Source organism: Anser anser (genome assembly GCF_964211835.1).
Source record: "Anser anser genome assembly, chromosome: 21".
NCBI classification, from domain to species: domain Eukaryota; kingdom Metazoa; phylum Chordata; class Aves; order Anseriformes; family Anatidae; genus Anser; species Anser anser.
The window spans coordinates 9,352,131-9,375,289 of NC_139742.1; the positions used below are offsets into that span (position 1 = coordinate 9,352,131).

The 23,159-nt window shown below is 47.9% G+C and overlaps 1 protein-coding gene across 3 annotated transcripts in view; it reads left to right on the forward strand.

Moving 5' to 3' along the window:
• Positions 1–23,159, forward strand: part of COL5A1 (collagen type V alpha 1 chain) — a 152,197-nt gene that overhangs the window by 33,699 nt on the left and 95,339 nt on the right. For all 3 annotated transcript variants that reach the window (XM_083807304.1, XM_083807306.1, XM_083807305.1), the window contains exons 2-4: positions 1,182–1,349; positions 6,922–7,135; positions 7,747–7,909. In XM_083807304.1, coding sequence (XP_083663430.1) covers positions 1,182–1,349; positions 6,922–7,135; positions 7,747–7,909 — 545 coding nt within the window. The remainder of the gene's footprint in view (positions 1–1,181; positions 1,350–6,921; positions 7,136–7,746; positions 7,910–23,159) is intronic.

A 23,159-nucleotide genomic window follows, 5' to 3' on the forward strand; every position in this document is an offset into this window, starting at 1 on the left:
CAGATTAGGAAACTAATGAGATGGCTCGCTTGCACTATTTAATTGCTGTTGGAGAGACCGAACTGCCTGGAGGTGACAGCCCAGGCTCTGCTGGCGCAGGGAGCGCGGGGTGTGAGCAGCTCCGTTAGCTTTCAACTGGAGTTTTATTGCTGCTGCACACCTCAGTAAGGATGGGAGCCTGATGGGATGTGGTCAAGGCAGTCTGCAGCGGCTGTGCTGTGCCCTGGCAAATTCCTGGCAGAGGTGATGGACTGCGGGAGGCCACAAACCAGGACAAGCTTTTTGCAAGCTGGGGAGTAACTGTGCTTTTTCCTGTAAAGCTCGTGTGTTTTGTCAGCAAGTGCAGCTGCACACTTGTGTGCATTGCTGGTAGTGGAAACCATGTCACGGGGGAATTATTTGGTAGGACTCATCACGGTTTGGGTGCAGATGTAGGTAGGGGAGGCACTGGGCTGCCTGTGGTGGAGTTGAGCTCTGTTCCTGCACAAAACCTGCTGGCTTTGCCCTGGGCAGGTTAGATGCTGTGCACAAATCCCTGCGAGGGTGTCAGTGAGCCTGCAGGCAGCAGGAGCATCTTAAGCACTGAAGCATCACGCTGCTGTGGCTCTCTGCTGTTACAACCCACAGCCACGCTTCGGGTTTACCTGTTACTCCAGCTGGTGGGAGTCACCATGCACTTGTTTCGCATGGTACAAGCGTGTGACCCTTAAGGATACTTGCTGGGGGAATTTGCTTCACATTGTCTTCTCTGTCAACCAACTTAAGAATGGAAACGTTTGCATCAGCAAATTTCTGGCAACTTTCTGATTTAAAGCCTTTCCCTGAGATCATGAATTTCCTCTGATGCTTAATCTTTGCGGATGTGCTTGTGTGATGGAGATTGGGTGAAGACATCCAGGAAATATATAACTACTCCAGCTAATAAGACAGTATATTCTCCCTTCTCCCCTAGTGCAGACAACTGATCAACTATTCCTCTGCGTTGAATTAGTGTCTTTGACCAACAATACAGCATCCTAGCTTTGAAGCTGATATTAACATTGTATTTGCAGATGTATTGAAAACTTATGCCATCTGTTATTTAAGGGGTGGAATGATCTGTGATGTAGGCTAATGATTTGGATTTGAAGCGCCAGTCCTGTTGCCTGTTAATTCTTGTTTTCTTTCTTTTTTTTTTGCAGCTGAACCTGCAGACCTCTTGAAGGTCCTAGATTTTCATAATTTACCTGATGGTATAACAAAAACAACAGGGTTTTGCACAAGCAGAAGATCTTCAAAAGAAGCAGATGTTGCTTATAGAGTAACAAAAGATGCTCAGCTTAGTGCACCAACAAAGCAGCTGTATCCTGGTGAGTATGCAGCTTTTTTTTTTTGTCATATGGAAATATCTGATCCTGTTCTCAGTTTCTCCAGGCACATACAGGGCCTGGAGATGCACAATTCCTTGATTTTTTTTGTGTGTGCATGTGTGCTCCCTTGTCAGGGAGCGATTCTGCTATTTTGGGGGAATGTAAGCTTTCAACTATCAGATAACACCAGAGTAAGTTCTTTTGTTGACCCATTTGAATATGGGGGCAGGTTTCACTGAGGGAGATGTGGCCACTGCCTACATCTGTTTCTTCCTATATTAGAAAGTTTCTACTGTCTCATTATCACACAGTGGCATCCAGCTGGGGAGAGAGACTTGGAAGACATGAAGGAATGCAGACCGTGTTTTGCTCTGTTTGCAGAGTGCCAAGCACAGTAGGGTCTTATTCTGCGGCTGTGGCGTCTCATAACACAAATAATCACCATATAAAAGTAATAGACTGTCCCACAAGAACAGATGTCCCAAGAAAAGCTGTTTGAAGGAAATTGGAGGTTCATTAGAGCAAGCCACAAAGATGCAGGAGTTTACAAAGCCATTGGAGGCCATATGGGCTCAGGACCGTTCTGCTTGTTGCTTGGGGTGCACTGGAGACTTAATTTTTCAAGCCAAGGGTCGTTAATGTAAAATGTGGTTTTAAAACTGGACATATCACCAGACACGGATCAAATTATTCACTGTGTGAGAGCTTCGGTAGTGAACACATGGCCACCATGGAAGCCCTCCTTCAGGAGTGCTGCTGTACCCGTTATACAAGTAAGGGTAGAGATGCTGAGAGCAGGTGTTGGAGGGCTTCCTAGGTTCGGTGGGAAAATGTGCCTTTGAAGGTCTAGCAACAAGGCACAAAGATGTCCCTCATTTGTGAAGCAGCAGATGACTGAAGCAGAGCAGACAGATACATGCATACGCTCCTGTGGTGTTTAAGAGAATTAATGGTACAAGATCCATTAGCTAAATCAGAGGTAATGTGGCGTGCCACTACTAATGTTTTTTAATTAACGTGCTGCATCTATCAGAGCCAGTCTGTCGGTGGCCTAAATGAGGACTCTGGGGCTGGACTGCAAATGTGTTTGCATCCTCTAGTTGTGTATTTCCATCACTGCATGCATTATCACTGAGGTTATTTTCAGACTTCATTATTGGCTTGTTTTGACAGTAAGCAGGTGAATTATATTCTGTGGTGAGCAGGAGCGCACTGTTCACCCTTCCAGCATGTTTTGCATAAGATCTGAGAGCCTGACGCGAGGAGGGTGGCATGGAGCTAGGTGTGGTGTGCCTGGGCTGTGGGCTGGCAGCCCACGGCAGTGCCAGCACCAGTGGAGGAGCTGCTAGGTTTTGCCTCAAGCCCTGTTTTAGTGTCTGCTTAAAGCTTAGCAGAGCCTTCCGACTACAGCTGTTACCACGTGCCTGATGGCACCCCTCGGCCGGGTTGTGCCTTTGTCCCCAAGGAACATCCCATGGGTATGGACGGGGAGCAGCAATCATCCCAGGGATGGGCTGCAAGGGCCCTGCAGCAGCCCCTGTGTCAATGATCTTGTCCCAAGGCAAGATCAGCTCAATGTAACCAGCATGTGTGTGCCTGCTGTCATGCACTCCATGTGTCTGGAAGCACTCCCAGGCTTGGCATGATGTGTTCAAGCTCAGAACTGCTTGAGGAAACTCTTCCAGTTTGGAGTATACAACCAGAGCTGGTTTAAGAGCTTTTCAGTGGTTGTAGCCACCACGAAATCTTGTCTGATGGCCTTTGTGGTGTGGAAACCAGCAACAATGGTGACCCCAAAATAAAAAAGGCAAGGGTGGAGTCTTTTGGCTAATAGAGCCAAAAGTGTATGCTGCCACCTCAGACAGGTTGACCCAGGAGCATGCGGAACTGAACTGGGGTCAAAGAACCCTGCTGTAGGAGATGCTCTTGCTTTTGACCCACCTTAATACTTGTACATCCTCTTCGAGTTCTTGGTTTGCACCTATGGTCTTTCATGGGTGAGAAGATCTGGATGTGGATGTTTCTGTGGTGTCATCAAGCAGCTTCTCAATCAGTTCACCTAGACAACAGCGGAGCCAGTGAAGTAGCTCTGTCCTTCCTGAGTCTCCCAAAAGTCTGCCCTGCTGCTTGACAGGAGGTAGGGAGGGAAGAAGCACTGGTGTTTTCCGTCAGATCCACAGAGGTTTTCTCAGCACATCTCTAACTAGATGTGACTGCTGCTCACACCACCAAATGAGTGAGAGGGGAGGTAAGGATGACAAAGTAACTGTAGGGCAGTGTACCAGGGGAAATGTGGTTTTAGCCATCCCACATTAACAGGCGGGCGGGTTGTAGGGTAACTTGCCCTCTCTGCTATCAGGCACCGTAGGCAAATGTACACTGTACATAATATTTTGTGCTAATTAGAAGTTGGTGTTCTTCTAAGATGGTAATTTTATTGGCTTTACGTTCTGCTTCTGCAGCTGCAGCCAACAAAGCAAGATATATATTTATAAAGCCTGTCTGTTTTTCAAACCCACAAGAGTGAGAAAATCTGCTGAGATGCTCTTTGTCCTTGCTCTAAGTTCTGCTTCCCAGCAAAACTGTGCTCTTCCAGCAGAGGCAAGAAAGGCAAAATTTCAGTGGCAGCCAGCAAAATGTCATGTGCATTCGTTTAGCAAATTCTGTATTCTCTGCACTGCTTGTGGGTGTCTGCTTATATATTCTGTATGTATTTAAGGGCTTAGAAATCTCTATTATAGCTTGGACAGTTATCTCTGAGGAAAAGGAGCCGTTCCAAAATCAGAAGCTTTCTCAGATGAAGAAAAAGGCCAGAACTTGGCGACACTGAAGAGTTGTCTTGCTTTGGGAAGTGGCTGTGGAAATGACACCGTCTTGCACAGCAGATCTGCGCTGTGTTTGTATCGGGGAACTGGATCAGCTCATTGTTGCTCACTTTTATTACATGGTGAAAACTTTCCTGTCCTTCCCTTTACGCACCCTCCTGCAAGGCAGCGTAGTGAATTTTGAAGGACTTGGCCATGGGGTAAAGAAGCACTGAGCCAAATTCTGCATTGGTGCGGTGCTGTTAAGTAAAGAGATGGATGTACAGCATCTCAGAACAAGCTTGCTTAAAATGGATTGAAAACAAAGGCTTAATCCCAGACCCATTGTTGGGAGTGACTCCCTTGTCTTTAAGGGGATTTGGGTCAGTTTCCATGTGCTTCATATATTTATTGTCATGTATATGTCATTGTGTATGTGGATTTGTTTTCATATGTTGTTCAATAGCCTGGGTCACTTCTGTGACAGTGAATGCATTGTTATTTTGCCAGGACAGCAGAGCAGTAACAGTAATGTCAGCTATAATTCATCCGTTATGGTTATTTGGGTTGAGAAACTCACGTCACCATGGAGACATCTTAATAATAATGAAAAAAATTAACAGCAGCTTTTTAATGAGTTGGCAGCTTGTTCAAGTTGAAAGGTACTGTATTGTGGATTCATAATGAAATTTTGGACATGAACTATTTTACATAAAAGGCCCAAAACTGTAGCCTGTAATTGGAACCAGGAAGGCGTATGGTCTTGATTCAGTGCTACAGGAGGATTTGTATACAGCAGGAGGGAGATAAAGCTCAGCTCATCCTATGGGAGGCACGAAAATCAGATGCCTTTCTTTGCCAAATATCTGGCCCTTTGTCCTAGGGGGGAAATCAGTCTATAATCACAGTACTTAATTATTGACAGAGTCCTCCATTCAGACTATGCTTTATGCTTCTTTCCAAATGCTATTTAACGAGGGTGAGGGATGTTAACTGGGTGTAAATGCAATGTCTCCGTAGGCATCCACAGGTGCCCCATTCGGGTGCTGTTTGCAAGCTGTCTGCAGCAGTGCTTGTTAGCAGAGCCTGCTGCTCAGCGGGCTTTCTCCTGCCTCCTCCGCTGCCCTGTGCTGTCATCCTGTGCTGGAAAGCCTAATGCATTTAAAGCACCAGTTGTTAAAGTTTGAACAACTCCCAGGCAGAAGAGGGTGATTTTTACACTTCCTAGCTTCGCTGTGGTTAGAGGAACTCTCACCCTGGGTCCTGTACCCATGGCAAAATCCCCTAGGCAGCTCTGAGATGCCATCTAAGAAAAGCTTATGGGGCAGAGGAAACCTATTTGAAGCTTTTGGGTATTGAGCTTGACATTTTTTGGTGATATATACGGCTGCAAATCTGCAGTTTAAAAAATGTGCTGCTTCGTTTCCTGCATGCTGCCACATGTGTAGATGGTAACAGCGCACACACCGTGCTGCCCGTGGCAGGGCCACCCCACCTCGCTCTGCTGTGCCTTGGTGTAAGATTTCCCAAGCAGATACCCAGCGGTACAATGCAATCCTTGTTTTGAAAGCCTGGACCTTGGAGGAGAAATACCCTGCGAGTCTCACGCTGCTGAAATGCAGCATGCGAGCAGGTTATGCCCTTGTAGGTACCCTCATTTCCAATAGGTCCTATCTCCGGTAATAATTTGATCAAGGAAGATCCTTTAGTAATGCTCCTGGTGTTATTAAAGACCTGTTTGGGATGTGCGTCCAGGCTTTTTGTTTTTTAATGCTTCTGTATGAATGGCAGAAAAAAAAATAAAAACCAAGGAGCTGTATCCTGAACAGAGCATGACTTGGTGATCTTCATGCCAGTGTGAAACTCCGCAAGCCTTGCAAAAATAGAGATCGGTCTGCTTTCCCGAGTGGAGAAAAAGCTAGGAAACTTGTTAGCTGCTTAATATGCAGACAAAATAGCATCTCCTACTGTTTGCCAGATTTATTTCTGCTCGCAGATATTTTTTCCTGCACCAACCCCGAAAGCCAAAGCCACAGAATGCTCTGTTCTGGTCTAGAATAGATGAAACCTGATGCAACTCCCCTGCTCCCTTACACACAATATTGAAGGGTTTTATTTGCCTAACTGGCATGGAATGCTTCATTTCCTCTGTCCTTCAGACATATTAAGTTAATTTGGAGATTGTGTGATAAATGAAATAGAGAGAGTTTTTGCCTTCTCTCCTAAATGCTCCAGGACACACAAAGGAAGGGTTTGGTGCAAATAGTAGATTGAAACCAACAGCTCTTTTAGAACCTCTGCTTTCCCAGCATCATGTTCCCATCCCAGATCAGAAGATCCCTCACTGTGCTTTGCTTTGGAAGTTCAAATGTGGGGTGGCTTTTAGCTCTTTAGACTGCAATAAAGGCTGGAAAAAGGCTTTCTGATCATTAATGGGAAGATTCCCAGTGATGCCCAGGTCTGTGTCTGGATGTTCAATATGCTGTTGGAGTAGGTAGCCCTTGAGACATGCTGCCCTGCTCTGGCTTTGCTCGTGCAATCTCCTTTGGGTTGCAGCACATCCCAGCCTTGCACCTCAGTAGGCTTTAGAGGAACAGATGGATCTTCAGCTGGCAACTAAATGCTTCCCAACATGTGTCTTTAGGATGCACACATCTGGAGGGGTATACAGTAATCAGCGTTCTCCCCATAGGTCATTAGACAGCACTGTTTCTGTAGGGATTTGTTTTCAGGGAAACCTGACTAACCTCTTTGCTTTTCCACTCCAGCTTCCCCATTCCCAGAGGACTTCTCCATTCTAACCACTGTAAAAGCGAAGAAAGGAGGTCAGTCCTTCTTGATCTCAATTTACAATGAGCAAGGGATCCAGCAAATTGGTGTGGAGATGGGTAGATCTCCTGTATTCCTGTATGAAGACCATACAGGAAAGCCAGGCCCAGAAGACTATCCTCTCTTTAGAGGCATTAACCTAGCAGATGGCAAGTAAGTGAAATTTTGTGCACAGAGGGAAAAACAGTACATTGTTTATATCAATACCAGCATGCGTTGAACATTATGTAAAATAGGAGTCATATATAATGTATGTAGACACCTTTGCTGCTAAAAGTCCCCTTCCTGAACTGTACCCTTTGGCAAATAAACACTGAGTATAAAAAGGGTGAATCTCACACTAGTCAGTGCAAACTGTGGTGTTTATAGGGATAGGAGCACTGATCCTTACAAAGGGCCCTAAGGAATCACTTGGTTAAGAAAAAAACACGTTGAGTCCCTTGCAGGACTGAAGGAGGGTGGAAGAGGGAAGTTAGATAGCAAGTTATTAGGGTGGTTCCCCTGCCTCTAGGTGAAGCAAGAAGAGGTGTTCTCCTGCCTGTTTTGGAGGGTGAGAATCAAACGACATCTGCCAACACTGTCGCTTCTATTTCAAAGAAGTCTAGGGTCTGCCCAAGGCTGATTTTCATCAGCATCAGTTTGCAGGCGATAGCTGTCATGAAGGCTTGCAGGAACATTTTATGAAGGATTCATTGTTACTGCAATTGTTGGCTTGTTCTCAGAAGTCCGAGGCTCTGTTTAACATCTGTGAATTGTTTTTGTAGGTGGCACAGAGTAGCCATCAGTGTGCAGAAGAAAAACGTCACCTTGATATTGGACTGTAAAAAGAAAATAACCAAGTTCTTGGACCGAAGTGACCATCCCATCATTGACGTCAATGGCATCATTGTATTTGGAACGAGGATATTAGATGAGGAAGTCTTTGAGGTAAGTCATGACAGCGAGCAGCTCTGGCGACATTCCGCAGAGCTGATGAGCAGGGCTCTGGCTGGGGGACTTGCAGCTCATTTTTTGAGACTTGTCTTGGATTTTTGCATAGAAGAACTCTGCAACATGTAACTTAAACTTTAAAGATTTTATTCTGACTAGTCAAATGCTTTCTGTACTGTTTAGTGAGCCAGATCGCTGTTGGAGTTAACTCCCCTGGTCCTCTGGTTTCATGCCCTTGCTGGGGTTTTAGACCAGCCCCTGCACCAACCTTGTAGGTCTGTACCTCTTGTGCTCTCAGCTCGGTTAGTGTGGGAAGGGCTCCAACTTTGGGAAGTAACAGGATTTTCATTCATCCCTGTGTTACGATTTAAATCATATTTGAAGGGAAATCATATTTGAAGGGCAGTAAACAGATGAAGGCATCTCCCTTACAACTCGTGGTACTCTCCGGGGTTGTTGGAACTTGCTCTTTTTGCGTGCACTGGTCATTGATTCCTGGTTTCTTGCACCATGACATGAGGAGTCTCCTTGACAGATTCTTTGGCAGCCCTGTCACCTCCCACACAGTAACTGCTTTTTAAAAAGCAAACCAAAATCGTGATGGGTGGAATGTTCCCATGAGCTCTTGTGATTTAAGCAAAGAGATAGAGACTTATTTATAGACCAAGTACATATGGCAGAAGATCTTTTCCTGTAGCTCAACAGCTAGCTTAATATGTGCATTTCACTAGCAATTTCAACTTCTGTGGTCTGCTGTGCTTCCGAGGCTTTTGTGTACAATAATCTTGTCCCTGATCTTGCTTGCAAGCGAGAATTGCTTCCCCGAAATCAGTGCCAGTGCAATGGAGTGTAAAGGAAGACCTATCGACTTCTCTATCTCCTTATTTATTGCGTTTCCACGGAGGAAGTGCTGTATCTCATGGGCCTCCTAACCCAGTAAAGGGATGGGGAACATCTATCAGTGGTGGATAATTAGGGCTGTAGCGAAGCCAGCCTTTGTCTGCACTTCGCTGTCACTGGGAAGGAAAGTTCCAGTCTGTTTAACGTTACCAACATCTGGGAGCTGGCGCGCTGTAAACACAGCAAGAATGCATGGACTAAGCACTGCTGCCAAACTCCCAGTTAGAGAGTTCGAACTGGATTTTGAAATTGCATTAAGTTAATAGACGTTCCCTGGGAAGTCTAACAATTAAAATGGAAAGTAAAAGCTGGGTTTAATGGGCACTGGAGTGTCTCTCGCAAGTATTGGTTATTCTGCAGAAAACTGAGCACTGGTTGCTGTATTTTAAATGGAGCTGTTATGTAAAGTGGCGAGCTTTTCTGGGGAGCCGTTGGACCTAGGGATCTAGTAGATCTGCTTAAAGAAATTGTTGCATCCAAACTGGGTAAGAAAACTAATTTAGGCTACTTCGTTTTGCTGCAATTTGGTGAGCACAATCTTCTGCTTTATAGAGAACAAAGTCTCCTGGCCTTGTTGGAAATAATTTATCTAGGAGTATAAGCTCAGGGGACTTGTGAAACCTCTTAGATCCTGGGAGGTGGCATAAAATAGAGCAATTGTTCCCCTGCTCTGGAGGCTGTTGCCTTGTCGTCAGCTCTGGGTACAAAACACAGCTACGAGATCATTGCAGGCACTTCCTGAGAAACTTGCTGTGGTTGTTCTACCAGAACTCAACAATTAACAAGGTTTTTTTTCCTACATCTTTCTCCTGCGTGTTGTAAGAATGTACTGTATCAGTACATTTTTTAAAAAGCAACCTCTTCCGTTCTGGTATTTATCCTCTTCTCTTTTGTCCTCCTCATCAAACAAAGAGGGTTTTCAACATACACTCATGCACACTAATCAAGATACCAGCAGCTTTAAACCGAATGTAATTAACAGGTTTCATGAAGGCAGTGGACTATAACCTAATTTCCTTCATATCTCGGCAACTTAATTTCCTTTAGCCCCTCCTTTCTTCTCTGCAATCTGCAAGCCTAAGCAGAAAAAGCCTAAGCAGAAACTGTGTAGAGCAAATTGCGGTTCAGGAGAGCAAACTGTGGCTCGGGACAGCGGGGAAGGTGTCGGCAGTGGGCTTTCCAGGGCATGCTCAGCTCTCCCACTGCTGCAGTCAGTCCAGGAGCTATGCCCTGCGATCCTCAGCTAGTTAACATGATGATGATGAAGTTTTGAAGTTTTCTGCGGCCGTGGAGCTGCCTGGGTGTTGCGTACCTGTCCCTGCTGCTGGGAGCTCCTCCAGCCCCGTTAGCTGTGGGTGGGATAGGAGGCAGCGGCCGGGAGGGCTTAGGCTGTGTCTCAGCTCGGATCAGCAAGAGCCCTAAGCATGGCGAATTCCTATCCTCCTTGCCTGGACTCCGATCAGGATTGGAACTAAATAAAACCCCAAACGGTTCTTGTTTTGAAAGTTGTAATTATTTAAACTCCAGATCTAGCTGGGGTTGCAGGGAAGCAGCTCTGCTGCATTCGTAGCTTGGGGGCACGGACGGCGACTTCCCCGCTGCAGAAAAAGCCCAGCAGGAAAAGTTCGAGGAGTTTCAAAATATTTCTCTAGCGTGACATTCTTCCAGTGGAAAAACGACTTCCTCTCATTAAAATTCAATTAGCTGGGAGGCTGTGTGGATCTCTGTGCGGCTCTGGGAACGCCGGGTAGGTTTGAAGAGGGGCCAAGCCGAGAGCCTAGGTTGTACAAGTTGAGTTTTGTGTTGAGCTCTTGTTCAGAAACGTCAGGATGGGCTCTCGCGCTGGGCTCGGGCGGCAGCGGCTGGCTTCAAGCTGTGGCTGAGAGGACGCCGTTGTGAGGCAGCAAAGGGCCTTTTGCAGAGCACCACGGGCTGGTCTTTTCTCTCGTGCAAGACAAACACTTTTCTCTGCTTGCAGGCTGTTGTAAGCAGCGTTCCTGTGGCTACGGCAACACTGGGAGGAAGTCAGAAGGCATGTGAAAGTGTCTCGTTTTTAGAGGGATTGACTGTTTCTTTTGCAAGATTTATACATTGGGAAGTGATTTCTAGCAGTCTGTTTCTGTTGCGCAGAAATAAAAGGAGAATGAAGGTTGGGAAAGGGACTTGCCCAGAAGGCTGAGCACTAAAGCCAGGGGGAACTTTCCAAAGAAAGTGTCCCCGAGATGTGCTGGGTGGTGGCTCTGTCCTTCGGTGCCCCTGCTCTTCTGTGAAGAGGTCATCAACCATGGCTGCAGCTTTTTGGGATGCTTTGTGGGCTCCCATGGGAGGCGCTCGTGACTGCTCCATGTACAACTCATTGCTGGGTTCAGGCAGTGCCAGGGGTGTTGCTGAGCCTTGCTCCTTCCTAGCGGGTTGAGCAACCTGGCTTGAATGTTGCCCACCTCAAGGCAGAGCCTGGTGAGGCTTTGTGTTTAGTAAAAGCGGTGTGCAGCTCGCTTAACCCCCCCGAGGGCTGTGTGGGACAGCATCTCCCCGGGGGCTGGCTCTTACAGCCAGCCGTGGTGGTGGTGGTCCCGGGGAAAAAGCAGCTCAGACAGCTCTTGCCTGCAGAAGTCATTCTGGTTTTGCAGACGTGGGTTGAAACACAGTTCAGGTCCTGGCTCAGGAAGGTCGCTGGTGCTGCGTTTGTCCCAGAAATGGCTGTGTTACAGCAGTGAAGAAAGAAATCCCATAACCCGCAGCTGGAGGGTCTTTATGAATGGAAAGTGCTGCATAACGTCTGGGGCGGGTACACGTCCCGCCTGTGCTGGGTGAGGTGAGCTTAACCCCTCTGCGATGCTGTTCTGGAGCATCTCGGTAATCCCCCAGAATAATCCCCAGAAGCTTGGTTTCTGCAAGAACATGAGGCCCAGCCCTGTTTTACAGCTCAGCCTTCCTCTGTAGAGCAGCACTTCGCAGCTGATGAACAAAAGGAAATTTGTCCAGACCTTGCCGAAGTCCCAGATGTGCGCTGTTGTCCGTATTTCTGCTGGAAGCTCCAGATTTGTCTCTTCCAGGTCTTCAGGAAGAGATCTGAGTGAGGCTGCAGTGTCTAGGAAAAAAAAACAAACAAAACACTACAGCACCTAGCTGGCAGAGCTGGAATTGGCATTGTTTAAAACTGTGCTGCAGATATCAATTTTTTTATTAAAAAAAAAACTGAGGATACCCTTGTAACAACTGAGGAAACTTCATGTTGATTATTCTCGATTCAGCTGTTGAAAAAATGTATAGGGCTGTTCCACCAGCTAAGTGGCATTTTGACCCTCTAAAAGTAATGTTCGGGTCGTGTCTGGTGTTGATGTAGACGAAATTAAATTGTTTTTCCCATGAGTGGAAAAGTTCAGTGTGTACGTTGCTTTTTGGGGTTGTCTTTTATGCCCGGCTTCTCTGGAAACAGGAGGAGCTCATTTGGTCTGAGCACCCCGTGTCTCGTCGGTCTGGCTGGTCCTGTAAAATCCAAATGGTTTCTTCTCATCGTGCCAAGCAAGGTGCAAAGCGAGAGGGTCTCAGACACCTGCGTGCGCCCTCCTGCCAAGGCAGTGAAACTGAGAGCTGATGGCGTGAGCCAAACGTTGCCCTGGGATGAGACGTGGTGCGCTGCACGGGGCCCGGTGATGCGAGAAGGATGGCGCTCCTTACTCTCTCTTTTCCTTTGTGGTTTCCGAAGACCGCTAGCAAAATCAAGATATCGGAAATAGAGGGAAAGCGATTTGCGCTGGGGTGAGCCAGAGAGCCTGGGCGAGGTGCCAGAGGTGCTCTTAGGGCCGGGGAACGTTTCAAGGCGCAACAAGAGAAAGCAGAACTGATGCTCCAGTGCTCTTAGCCGAGACATTGGTGCTGTTCAGGTGCTCTGTTGCTCTTGGGCTGCAATGCCAGCTCCCTTTTCATCTTCTGCCTTGTTTACACTTAAAAACAATTATCACCAGGGTTGATAGTCCCAGATTTCATTTCACTATCGTCATGGCTTTCTCCCTTCCCGTGTTCTTGGCTTTAGCATTTCCAGCTCTGGAAAAAGTTCATAGCTTTTACATTTCTGTACGTTATTTTTTTCCAGACAGCTCCAAGGTTACAAGATTGGATCAATAAATTTTGCTCTAGCAAAAGGTATACAACTGAAAATGGGCTTCCTATCAATGAAAGTGCATCTTACTGTAGTTTTTGGTGTTTGAGGACAGATTTAGGGCTCTACTTTTGCAGGCAGATTTGCTGTTAGCATGTCAAATAGCCTCAATCAGCTCTTGCAGGAGGATAACTGTACTACTAATACAATGGGCTTTTGGGAAAGCCAGATTGGTGGTACTGCAAAACTTGCAGGCTTTATCTTGTGGGGAAAAACCTACTGTGGGAGCCTCGGCTCTGAGCCTGATTCATGTCTAGGTCCTCTTGTGCAAATGTAAACAGCAGTGGCAAGGCGTTGGAGCACATGGAAACATTTACTTGTTTACAGGAGAAGCAAGAAGGTCCCCAGTCTCCTCAAACCGAATATATCTTAGTGGCTATGTGGAGCTCAGCAGGGCTTCTCATGAGCATCGTGTTGGACCCATCCTCTGCAAGACCTGGGCGGGAAGGAACTGGCCAGAGCTTGTGCTTAGGTTTGTCAACCTTCAAAAAACACTTTGAAAATTAATTAGGGCTTTATACTAACCTGAATTTCTCTGTCGAGATGCACCGCAGACACATGTTCCTGTGTATTTTCCCCTACCTCGGCAGACTGCTGAAAGAAGCTAATTTACAGTCCTGGCTGCCTGCTTTCCTAGCCCTGCCAAATCTGATTTCACCTCTTTTGCTGTAGAGCCTTTCAGGGAGTGCAAAGAGTCGATGTTTTACACCACCAGCATATAGTATGGTGTGAGATGATGGAAAATAAAACGTCCTGAGCCAGCGTTTGGGTTCTTTACTGAAGATGTCTATAGCTTTCCCCAGTCTCCCAATAATTCTCCATTTAGTTGCTGGTTTTCTCGTCATTTTCTTCTGCTTTTGTTTTTTCAAAGGGATCCTCTTTAGTGAGATGGTGCACTTGAGACATATGGATTAAATCACAGAGCTAGGTTCTTCCAGAACAGCAATGTTGCCTAGAAAATGTCTGCAATTGCTGAAGATTATGCCTCTGGATGGCTTTGCAATTAATGGTGAGATTTTAGTGCCAGAGGCCAAGCAATGCAGTCAGTCTAATCAAAACCCAAATGTGATACTTGGCTCCAGTTGGCAAGGGCTTGCACATGGGATCGTCTTACACAGGTGCCCAGGGACGTCATCTGGTTTTATCAGCGTGTCTGCAAATGCGTGCCTGCCTGGAGGGAGGGGCAGAGCCCTGTCCAGAAGTAGAATTGCAAAACAGCTTGTAAGAGTTAGTCTGTGCTGCAGGTAGCTTCATCTCGATCCAAAAGTGACACCGTTTCATACAATCCCTGTCTGTCAGGTTCCTGTAAGAAGAGTAAAGATTTGGGTGGAAACATTGGATTAATTGTTTGCATGCGCTTAGCTCAAACTTCTTGTTTTTCACTTAGCCTTGCTGGGTAATTGGCAGCTCAGACATCTGGACTGCAGTCAAGCTTTGTGACTGGGTCAGGGTTGCCTGTAATGATGTAGCTTTATTAGTCATAATTACAAAATACAAATATTTAATGTTTTTCATCTTTTTTTTGTTTACTGTTAGTGATAAATTCCATTTCATAAACTGTAAAAGAAACTGCTTGGCTTGTGTAGGTAATCACTGGAGCTTGTTGCTGTCGAATGCCTTCTGGCCGGTGGTTGCATCCAGTGCAAGGGGTGACGTGTTTCATTGTTCAAACAGACCATAAAAGTGCTTTTATTGATGCTGAAGTTATGCAGTGCATCATTTATCTTTTAATACGGCCAAGCTACACACCAGGCCCAGGAAACTGTATGGCTTCGTTTCTTGCAGTTTGCCTGGAGCCAAGCCCCAGTTCTGCGGACAAACCATCGGAGCCCTGATAGCATGAGTTTGTAATTGGGATGGGTGCTGTTAATGGGATGGGTGCTGTTAATGCTAGCTTCAGGGTAGCACCTCTCTCTTACTGGTTGGTTAACGTTTGTGCTGGTTGAACTGGCCCACAATAAGGTAGCTGCAGTTTGCAGGCATGTACCCAAATGCAGGAACAGGATGGTCGTCATCTGTAGGTGGGGAAAGTTATCCACTCTGGAGCAATTTCTGGAGGGCTCCTTCTGTGTTATTTCTCTGGAAAAGCATGGTGAAAGGTGAAGATATGGAGTAATTAGCAGTCATTAAAATCTAGAGGTAATGCTCTCTGTAAGCAGTCAGTGAAGGATACAGGTCTCTGGGCTGGGGGACTGCTTGGCTTCCTTGCCCGCTCCGGGACAGTGGCTGCAGTAGCAGCAACATGGCACAAACAATTTTTTTATTATTATTACTTTATTTTTTTATTAGTTATCAAGAAGCTTTGAGTCTGGTTTCCTTACTAGTGATTCCTGCAGGCTAATTGTTTTTGGGGTTTTGCTGTTTTGGAGGGTATCAGCAGAGATGCCAAGTGGGAGCAGGGGAGAACGGTCAGTGGGAAGGGTGCTGAGTGCCACAAAGGGTCCCAGTCCCTGCTGCTCTCCCGGGCCGTGGCACAGCAGCCTGGTTTGGCCTGGAGGGGACAAGCAGGCTGTAGCCCAAGTCTCCCTGGCCTGAAGAACCTCCTGCAGGGAGCAGCGACCAGTTCAAACAGCTGACATGGAAAGCTGGGAGGCCTCTCGAAGGCGAAGCTCATCCTTCAGAATAGTTTGTCCACTGCAGGGATTGTGGGGTTTGGGGAGCAGAGTTGTCTGGCTGCTCCTGGCGCTCGCTTGGCAGCGTTTTGTGCTCAAATACTGGCAGGCAGCACGAGAGGCAGGCCCGTTACACGTGATGGATGCAGCTCGGTGCGCTGTCATTACTCCTCCAGCCCATGGCTTCGGCTGTAGCCCTCTTCCCCTGCCGGATAGCGGGAGGGAGGAGAAGGGGGCTTGGTTTCTTCCATGGAAACTCTGAGGTGCAGAGGGCCGATTGCGGAGCCCAGACAGGGTGAGGTAATGCTGGAAACCTGCTCCCCTCCGGTGATGACATGCCAAGGCGTACGGTGGCGTTGTGGACATGGACGTCCCCTGGGAGCAGGCAGGGGGACGGGGCTTGGGGAGCAGAGGAGGCGCTGCGAAGGGACCCGGTGTGTGTGAGATGCTGGAGAAGAGCAAACAGATGCGCTGGGGAGTTTGGGAGAGATTACTTTCTGCAGCTTGAGCATGGGGGAAAAGCCAAATAGTTGTGCTATTGGGGAGAAGTTTCCAGCTGAGCTTTACTGGCAGCGCTGCTGTGCAATATGTAAAAGTGATTACCGAGAGCAGCGAGAGTAGTGGCGTGCCACCAGCCCAAATCAGGGCATGTTTCCCCTTTCCTGCTAATTTGGAAACCTTGTTCTGTGTGTGGGAGGTCACACCAATTAGTTCTATTTGCATAAAAGCGAATTTCTGGAGCAGAAGCCTGTTGGATGGGAATGCGTTCCCTTCCACATACAAAAAGCCCGATTTGCATGGGTGCAGCAAATTGTTATAGGAAGCACAGGCTTGTCTGAGCCAAGCTCGGGGGAGAGCCCCTGCACCGAGGAGCAGGGCGATGGGCACTGAGCTCTGGTGTGCAGGTCAGGCAGGCAGCGGGCTTGTGTCCTGGGTGACCTGGCAGTGCTCAAACTGAGGTTTCTTTAGAATTTAGGACTTGATTGCCATTGTCCTGCCTTTGCAGGACACTGCTTTACATCTTTCACTTCTCGAAGTCAGATTTCTACATACGTAGCATCTCGCTGCAGTAAGGAAGGAGTAAACCTAGTGTAGATGAGTCCGTCCTAACTAGAAGCCTCTATTAGCTGACTTTGCGTTCAACCCATTCCCTTGTCATTTAGGTACGAACAAATGAAACACATGTTCCTTACACATGGTGAGGCCTTCTTATTTTTATTTTTTTTGAGGCAGTCTGGGCTGCTTGCCAAAGCCCAAAGGAAAATCCTAGCCCACTCCAGACATCCCCAGTGTGCAGGTGTACTACTCACTTCGACAGAGCCAAGCGGGATCAAATGTATATGTTCGCAATAAATACATCACCCCGGGGACAGGAGCTGGAAGAGGGTATTCCTAATGAGTTGTGCAGAATATTGGATGGGGTTTGTGTATTTGTGTGTGTGTGTGTGTGTTTTCTGTTCCCTCTAAGAACACGGAAAAAAGTCTCTCACCGTGGGCTCATTGTTCTCCACACGTAGCCGCATACTGGCCACGGTTCAGGAGGTCAGGCCTGTTTGAACAAACAGTGCTCTGGCCACTGAAGCGAAATGTGTGGGGAGACGAGAGAATTTGTGGCGAATATTACATTCGCGTACTGTTCTCTGCTCCGGAATGTCTGCAAACATAGCAAGGTTTTCCTGGGGCTTTGATGCCTTGCATAAGCAAATTTTATCTGCAAATTATGTTTACCCTTCTCCAGCTTGCTGCTCGGAATACTGAAATGCGAGCTGTGATGCTCAGCTACTGCCGGCCGCGCTGGTCACGCTGCGTCCATTCCTGCTCTGTGATGGGGTTTGTTCTGATAACCGCGTTCCTGGGCTGAGCTTCACATCTGCTCTTCAGGCCATAGGGTGCACAAACCCAGCTCTTCTTTTGGGATGAAAAGCTTGGGTGGTGCCCAGTGAACTTCGTTATGGGAGCTAAGCAAGATTTGTTTCAGCACGAGGCTTTCTGAGTGGTGGATTTTGGGATGGGAGATGCTGCATAGAGTTCTCTTGCAGGAGAAAAAATATCTCTTGTGGACAGCCAACACTGTACAAACATAATTGCAGAAGTGGTTTGGAGTATGGAGGTGTGTGAACATCTGAGAAAGGACAGGTGATTGAGTCTCCTGGGGAAAGACGGAGGGTGAATTGTATATGGACGAGGTATTGCATATACCTGTGCCTGTTAGCTCTGCTGTCCATTTTCAGCTCTTTCCTAAACATTACTGCCCAAATGTGCAGAAACATTGGGGAGCAGCACTGGGAACCTGCACTGAAGTTTCCTTCTGGGGTGGTCCCAGCAGATGCGTCCTGCCCTCCGTGCTCCATGGTTTGGTGATCGTCGCTTGCCAAATGCAGGAACATTTTCCCAACTAAGATTTGGTGTTAAGTTTGAATTCTGAATGTGTCAGCAGCTATCCCCATGGCTAAGCGCGTAATCCCACTTACATCCTGAGATAACTTTGGCAGCCAGTTCTATTTTCCCCCATTCCCTTTAATCCATAAAACCTGGATTCTGTATTTACCTCCTGGGGCAGAAAACATTCCAAGTCCTGATTAAAAGCCTCTGTGTACACAAAACCCTTGATCCTGAGCCACCTCGGTGCGGAGGGCTTGGATAAAACCCCAGGGTGGATCTTGGGGTTGTGGCAGTGTGTGAATGGAAAACCCTTCAGCAGAGCTGAGAACGGCAGCTCAGCTTCCAGGTTAATCCAAGTATGAGGGGGAAAAATATGGGATGGAAGCAAGGGGCATGCGGCTCAGGTACCTCCGTGCTCAGAAGAGCTCCGGCTGGTGTGGGATGGGAGCAGGAAGCCCTGATGTGCTGCTGGAAGCAAAGCCACCCTTCGGTGATGGAAGTGAGCCCGGGGGAAGCTGGAGCTTTCCAAAGCTTTGGAGCTTGGAAGCAGTGGGAGTGGGGAGGGGAGAGGATGGGAAATCCATGAAGGAGCATCAAGGGGCTGCACCTGGTTGCTCTTTCTGCCCATGTAGCAAAGTCGTGAATTGTGCAACGGAGCTGCCAAAGGCTAACACAGAGTTAGAAGTGTGCTTGGACCTTCGTGGATGGCCGTGACTGGGTGCTTCCTGGAGACCTTGGCTTGGTCTTTTGCCTCTTTCTGTTCTGTACCAAGGTGGAGACTTCTTACCACCTTCCCCTTGCCTCTATTTCCATCGCATCTCCTGCGGCGGGTAGGGATGGAGACAAAGCGGAGGTGATCCTGGGCTTAGCACCTCCCGGGGGGGATGCTGCCACCCTGCTCACCTAGGGCTAAGCAGAAACAGACCAACTGCCCCCCTCCAGCTCAGTGTGGCTCCAACAGCGACTTCTCAAACACGTAGCTCAGGCCAGCAGCTCCATTCCCCCACGACATATTTTCCACTGTGCGAGCGCCCCGCGCAACGCTCGCATATCCAGCTTGGTGTGGGCGGCGCAGCGAGCAGGAGCTGATCTCGTTCCTCATTTTCCATAGACGAAAGGGAAATAAATCAACGTGAAACCGGAGCCAGGAAACAGCAACGCTCAGCACGGGGGGGGGAAGACACAAAAGAGCAGCGCCGCGATGTGCCGCGCTGCAGCCTGTAATGAGGGAGAATCTGTTTTTAAACTATCCCTTATGGTTCACACATATGTCATTGAAAAATAACTTCTATAGGAAAAAGCCAGCCCCTCGCTCGGTTATTAGTGGATTATTTGGTTTGGATGAAGAGGGGAAAGTTGGAACAGTGGGATCAGCACTCGGTAACCCGGTGACATCAGGAGATGGAGTTGGATGGGGGAAAGGCAGCACCGAATGGAACGGGAAAGAAAATAGGGAGCTTGAGTATGTGGTCAGGGCTGCAAGACCACAAGAAGAAATTTGAAGGCTGGGCAGCCTTTGGCAGCCTCTCCTCTCTCTAATTTGGGTTTAAGTGGAGTTTTCAGAGGCTGCGTGCAGAAACGTAGCTTGGATCAAAGGGCGCTGCCCAGTGCTGACCCCTCGGGCTGTGGGGGACGGGGACACCAGCTGGGGCGTGAGGGTGCCTGCTGCGAGGGAGGGACCCGTGGGTGATGAGAAATGGGACCTGGAGGGTGGAAATGGGACCTGGAGGGTGGGTGAGCTGGCAGGGGAGGGGGGTAAAGTGCTCAAGGAGCCGTGCAGGGCAAGGGACACGGGGGGCTTGAGTTTCTCCCAAGGGTTCCTAGAGCCTTCCTGGTGCATGTGAGAGAGAAATGGAGGTAGATATGGGGCAGATAACTTTTTTTGGACTTGATCTGCTGAATGAGAGCTAAGTCTCCCTTTTAAGAATCCCCATTGGTGTCGGGGGTTACCCAGGCTGGGGGCTTTGCCTCCTGAGGTGCTGACCGCTGATGGGGCTGAGCAACCAGCCAGGGCTGGAAGCTGTCTCCTGGGATGAAATCGCAGCCACCCCCCCTGCAGGGAGGGGGTTCAAGGGAGATGGGGAGGGCCCCATGAGTAAACCTCATGGAAATTAAGATAGAAGAAACCAACACAGATTAAAAAAAAAAGTGCATATATATCCTAAATTAATGACAGAAGAGCTGAAAGTAAAGTGAAATCCATCCAGGAATAAAAATAAAAATCCACCACTTGTTTCAAGGAGAACTGTAGCCTGTTGTTAACCACAGGAACACGTTGCTGATGGTCAGGGTGGGTTTGCTGCTACTCAGGAGCCTGCGGCATCAGATGCTGATAAACGCCAGGCAAAGCATGCAGGGGTTTGAGCGCCTCTGGGCTTCACATGGGCTGCAGTTATGTGGTTTGTGTTAAGCCAGAGATTGGATTCGGTGGTTCTGATCCACTTTTTTACCTTAAAAACTGGCTGTATGGGCACATGGAGTGAACGTTTTTAGATCTGGTAAGCATAGGTTAAGGTAATCCAGCAGCATATAAGGATGGTGTGCATGGGCCTCTCTTACCAAAGGTCATCTTCCAAGCAAAATGCAGTCCCCCTGAGCCTCTTACATATGCTTCAGAAGGACTTAGCTGGAATACACGGGATGCAAAATGAGGGTGTTATTGCAAAACTGCTCGTTGTTTCATCTTTCAGCTTTTATTAAGGGCTGGCAGATCATGACAGACAATGGCATCTATTCATTTTGCCCTATTCATTTGTCAGAGGCCTGGCCTGGTTGGCCTGCTCTGTCTTCCCTTTTTTTTTTTTCCCCTTCTCCCTTTAATTTCCATGCTGGACAGTGGAAGGCCAGGCTGACACTGTCCCGCCTTGATGGAAATGCCTCCCACAATGCGCAGGCTGTCAGCTCACGCTTCTCCAGCGGGCTGAATGCCAGTTCTGGGGGATTTTGCCTCTGGGGCTGCCGTCCTGGCAATGCCAACCTGCACCCAGCCTCGAGCACCAGGGAGGCAGTGCTCGTGAAAATCTCTCATTTCTTGCGGCGGTCCCTGATGTGAAGCCAGACTTCCCTGGTTCCAGTTGCATCCCAGTTTGTCCCAGCAGTTGGCGTTGCTGGTTGGTGGGCTCTGAGCCCTGCCGACGCACCGTGAAGCTTTGTGACTATTGAGAGAAATTATTTGAGTTGTCTAATTTGCTGCTTGAAAGTGTTCAGGAGCATAATCTGACTTGATGCTCCAATTAGGGAACAAGGCCGCACCGCCTCTCGGCCAAATCGGCTCCTGTTTGAAAGCCACTGGAAGGAACTGCTTGAGAAACTTGTGCTGTGCAGTTATTCACAGGTTATTTTGCAAGCAGTTTGGAGTAGCTAGTGACTTTAAAAACAAATGTATGAACTCTGTATAGTTACGTTAAAATGATATGGGATATCTTGAATAATCCACTGCCATGAAGTCACTCTTAGGTGGTGTTGATATTGCAGAGGAACAGTGGTTGCAACTATTTAAAAGAATACCTGTGAACTCGGTGCAATTTGTGAGTAGTTTTTAAAGCATTCCTTTAGAAGTTGCCCTATAGATTTGCACTATTTATAGCTAAACATTTGTAATCTGGAAAAAAAAAAACCACGACGTAACCACCCCATAGTGGTTCTGCCATGAGGGTTGTGTCTGGGCTAGGAGTAAAAACAGTGACAGCGGAGCACATGGTGATTGTGGGACGTCTATTTCTAGGGATCAGCGGTGTAATTTGTCTGTGGGGAGCGTGACATGTTGATTTGAAGTTACCAAATGAAGAGTTTGAAAGCAGAAATCACAGAGCGGCCAGCTGCTGTGTGGTCGTATACAGGGGGGGGAAAAAAAGATAGCTCCGTGGTTTGCTCTTAGTGTGTTTGCTGGCGAGGCAGCGATGATTACAAGCCTGTCGTGCAGATGGATAAGTCACCGAGCGAAGGCTCAGCTGAGGTCACTTTGGTGGCAGTGCCAGCCTGAACGTGACCGGTGCCTGATGACAGGTAGCAACAAACCCTTGGGCTCTGCTGCGTCCCGTGTTATTCCTCTGAACTGCCAGGGGACCCAGCTAGCCGAGAGCGGGAGATGCTCAATTTTCTCCTCCACTTTCCTTGGGTCTGGAAAATTGGGGAGGAGAGGGTGTCTGCTATGTATAGGCAGAAACACAAGAACCGCTTATTTTGTGGTGCTTCAGCTCATCTTTTTCCAGTTGCTGCTGCAATTGGGAACGTCAGATGCTGTGAGATGAGTCAAGTCTGCGTTCCTTCTAATTTGTCTCGTGGTCGCTTAAAGCTTTTCCTATGGCAGGAACATTAGAGATGTCCTGTCCTGAACGCTCCTGTCGCTGATCAGAAGTGAGCTCGTGCTGCACAGCCCCCCCTTGAGACAGTGAACTTGTGTGATGCCTTTCTTTTACCTGGCTGCCTGTTTCCATGACGTTTATAGGAATTTAATTATCTCGAGCCTTTTTCCTCTGTCAAATGTGATTGAGATCGGCCATCAGATCTGAGAGTTATTGAGGTAGACAGACACACCTGTAGCTGCGCAGAGGTCACACATGGCTTGCTTTTGGGGGAAAACAGCCAAAAAATGCACTGCTGTCCTAACAAATTCATTAGAGGGGAATGCTTCCTCATGTGTTAGAGTTTAAACCTTCAGATTAAATAACTCAGTGGGGTTTGTGGTGTACACAAGAGGATGAGTATTTGGTTGCTAGCGATGTAATTCCAGAGGTGGCCAGGAGGCTGGGCCATTTCTTTGAAGGTGTTTCCCTGCTGTACATGCAGGAGGTGTGCTCCAAACACTTCCTCCAGGTAGGAACCCTATTAAAACAGACACTTCTGCTCTAGCTCCTTGTGCTGGCAGAAAAGCGAGCGCTGGGTGATGGGAGGCAAGGTATAAGATCCCACACAAGGAGTACACACAGAGGAAGTCTGCCAAGGACCTCCACCAGGTCTGACCCTAACACCACACATCCTCTAGGCGATGGCACGCGTGTGCCAAGTCCCTCAGCCAAGCTGGCCCTGCACGCAGGGCGGCTGAAGCTGCTTCTCCCTCGTTCCAGCTCTTCTCAGAATCAGGTTTCCTACTTTTCAGTCAAAACTAGAGAGGGGGAAAAGAGATTCAGGCTATTTACCATGTTACGGGAGTTTTTTGGGCAGCCAAAGAAAACTGAGTCAACTTGGAAGA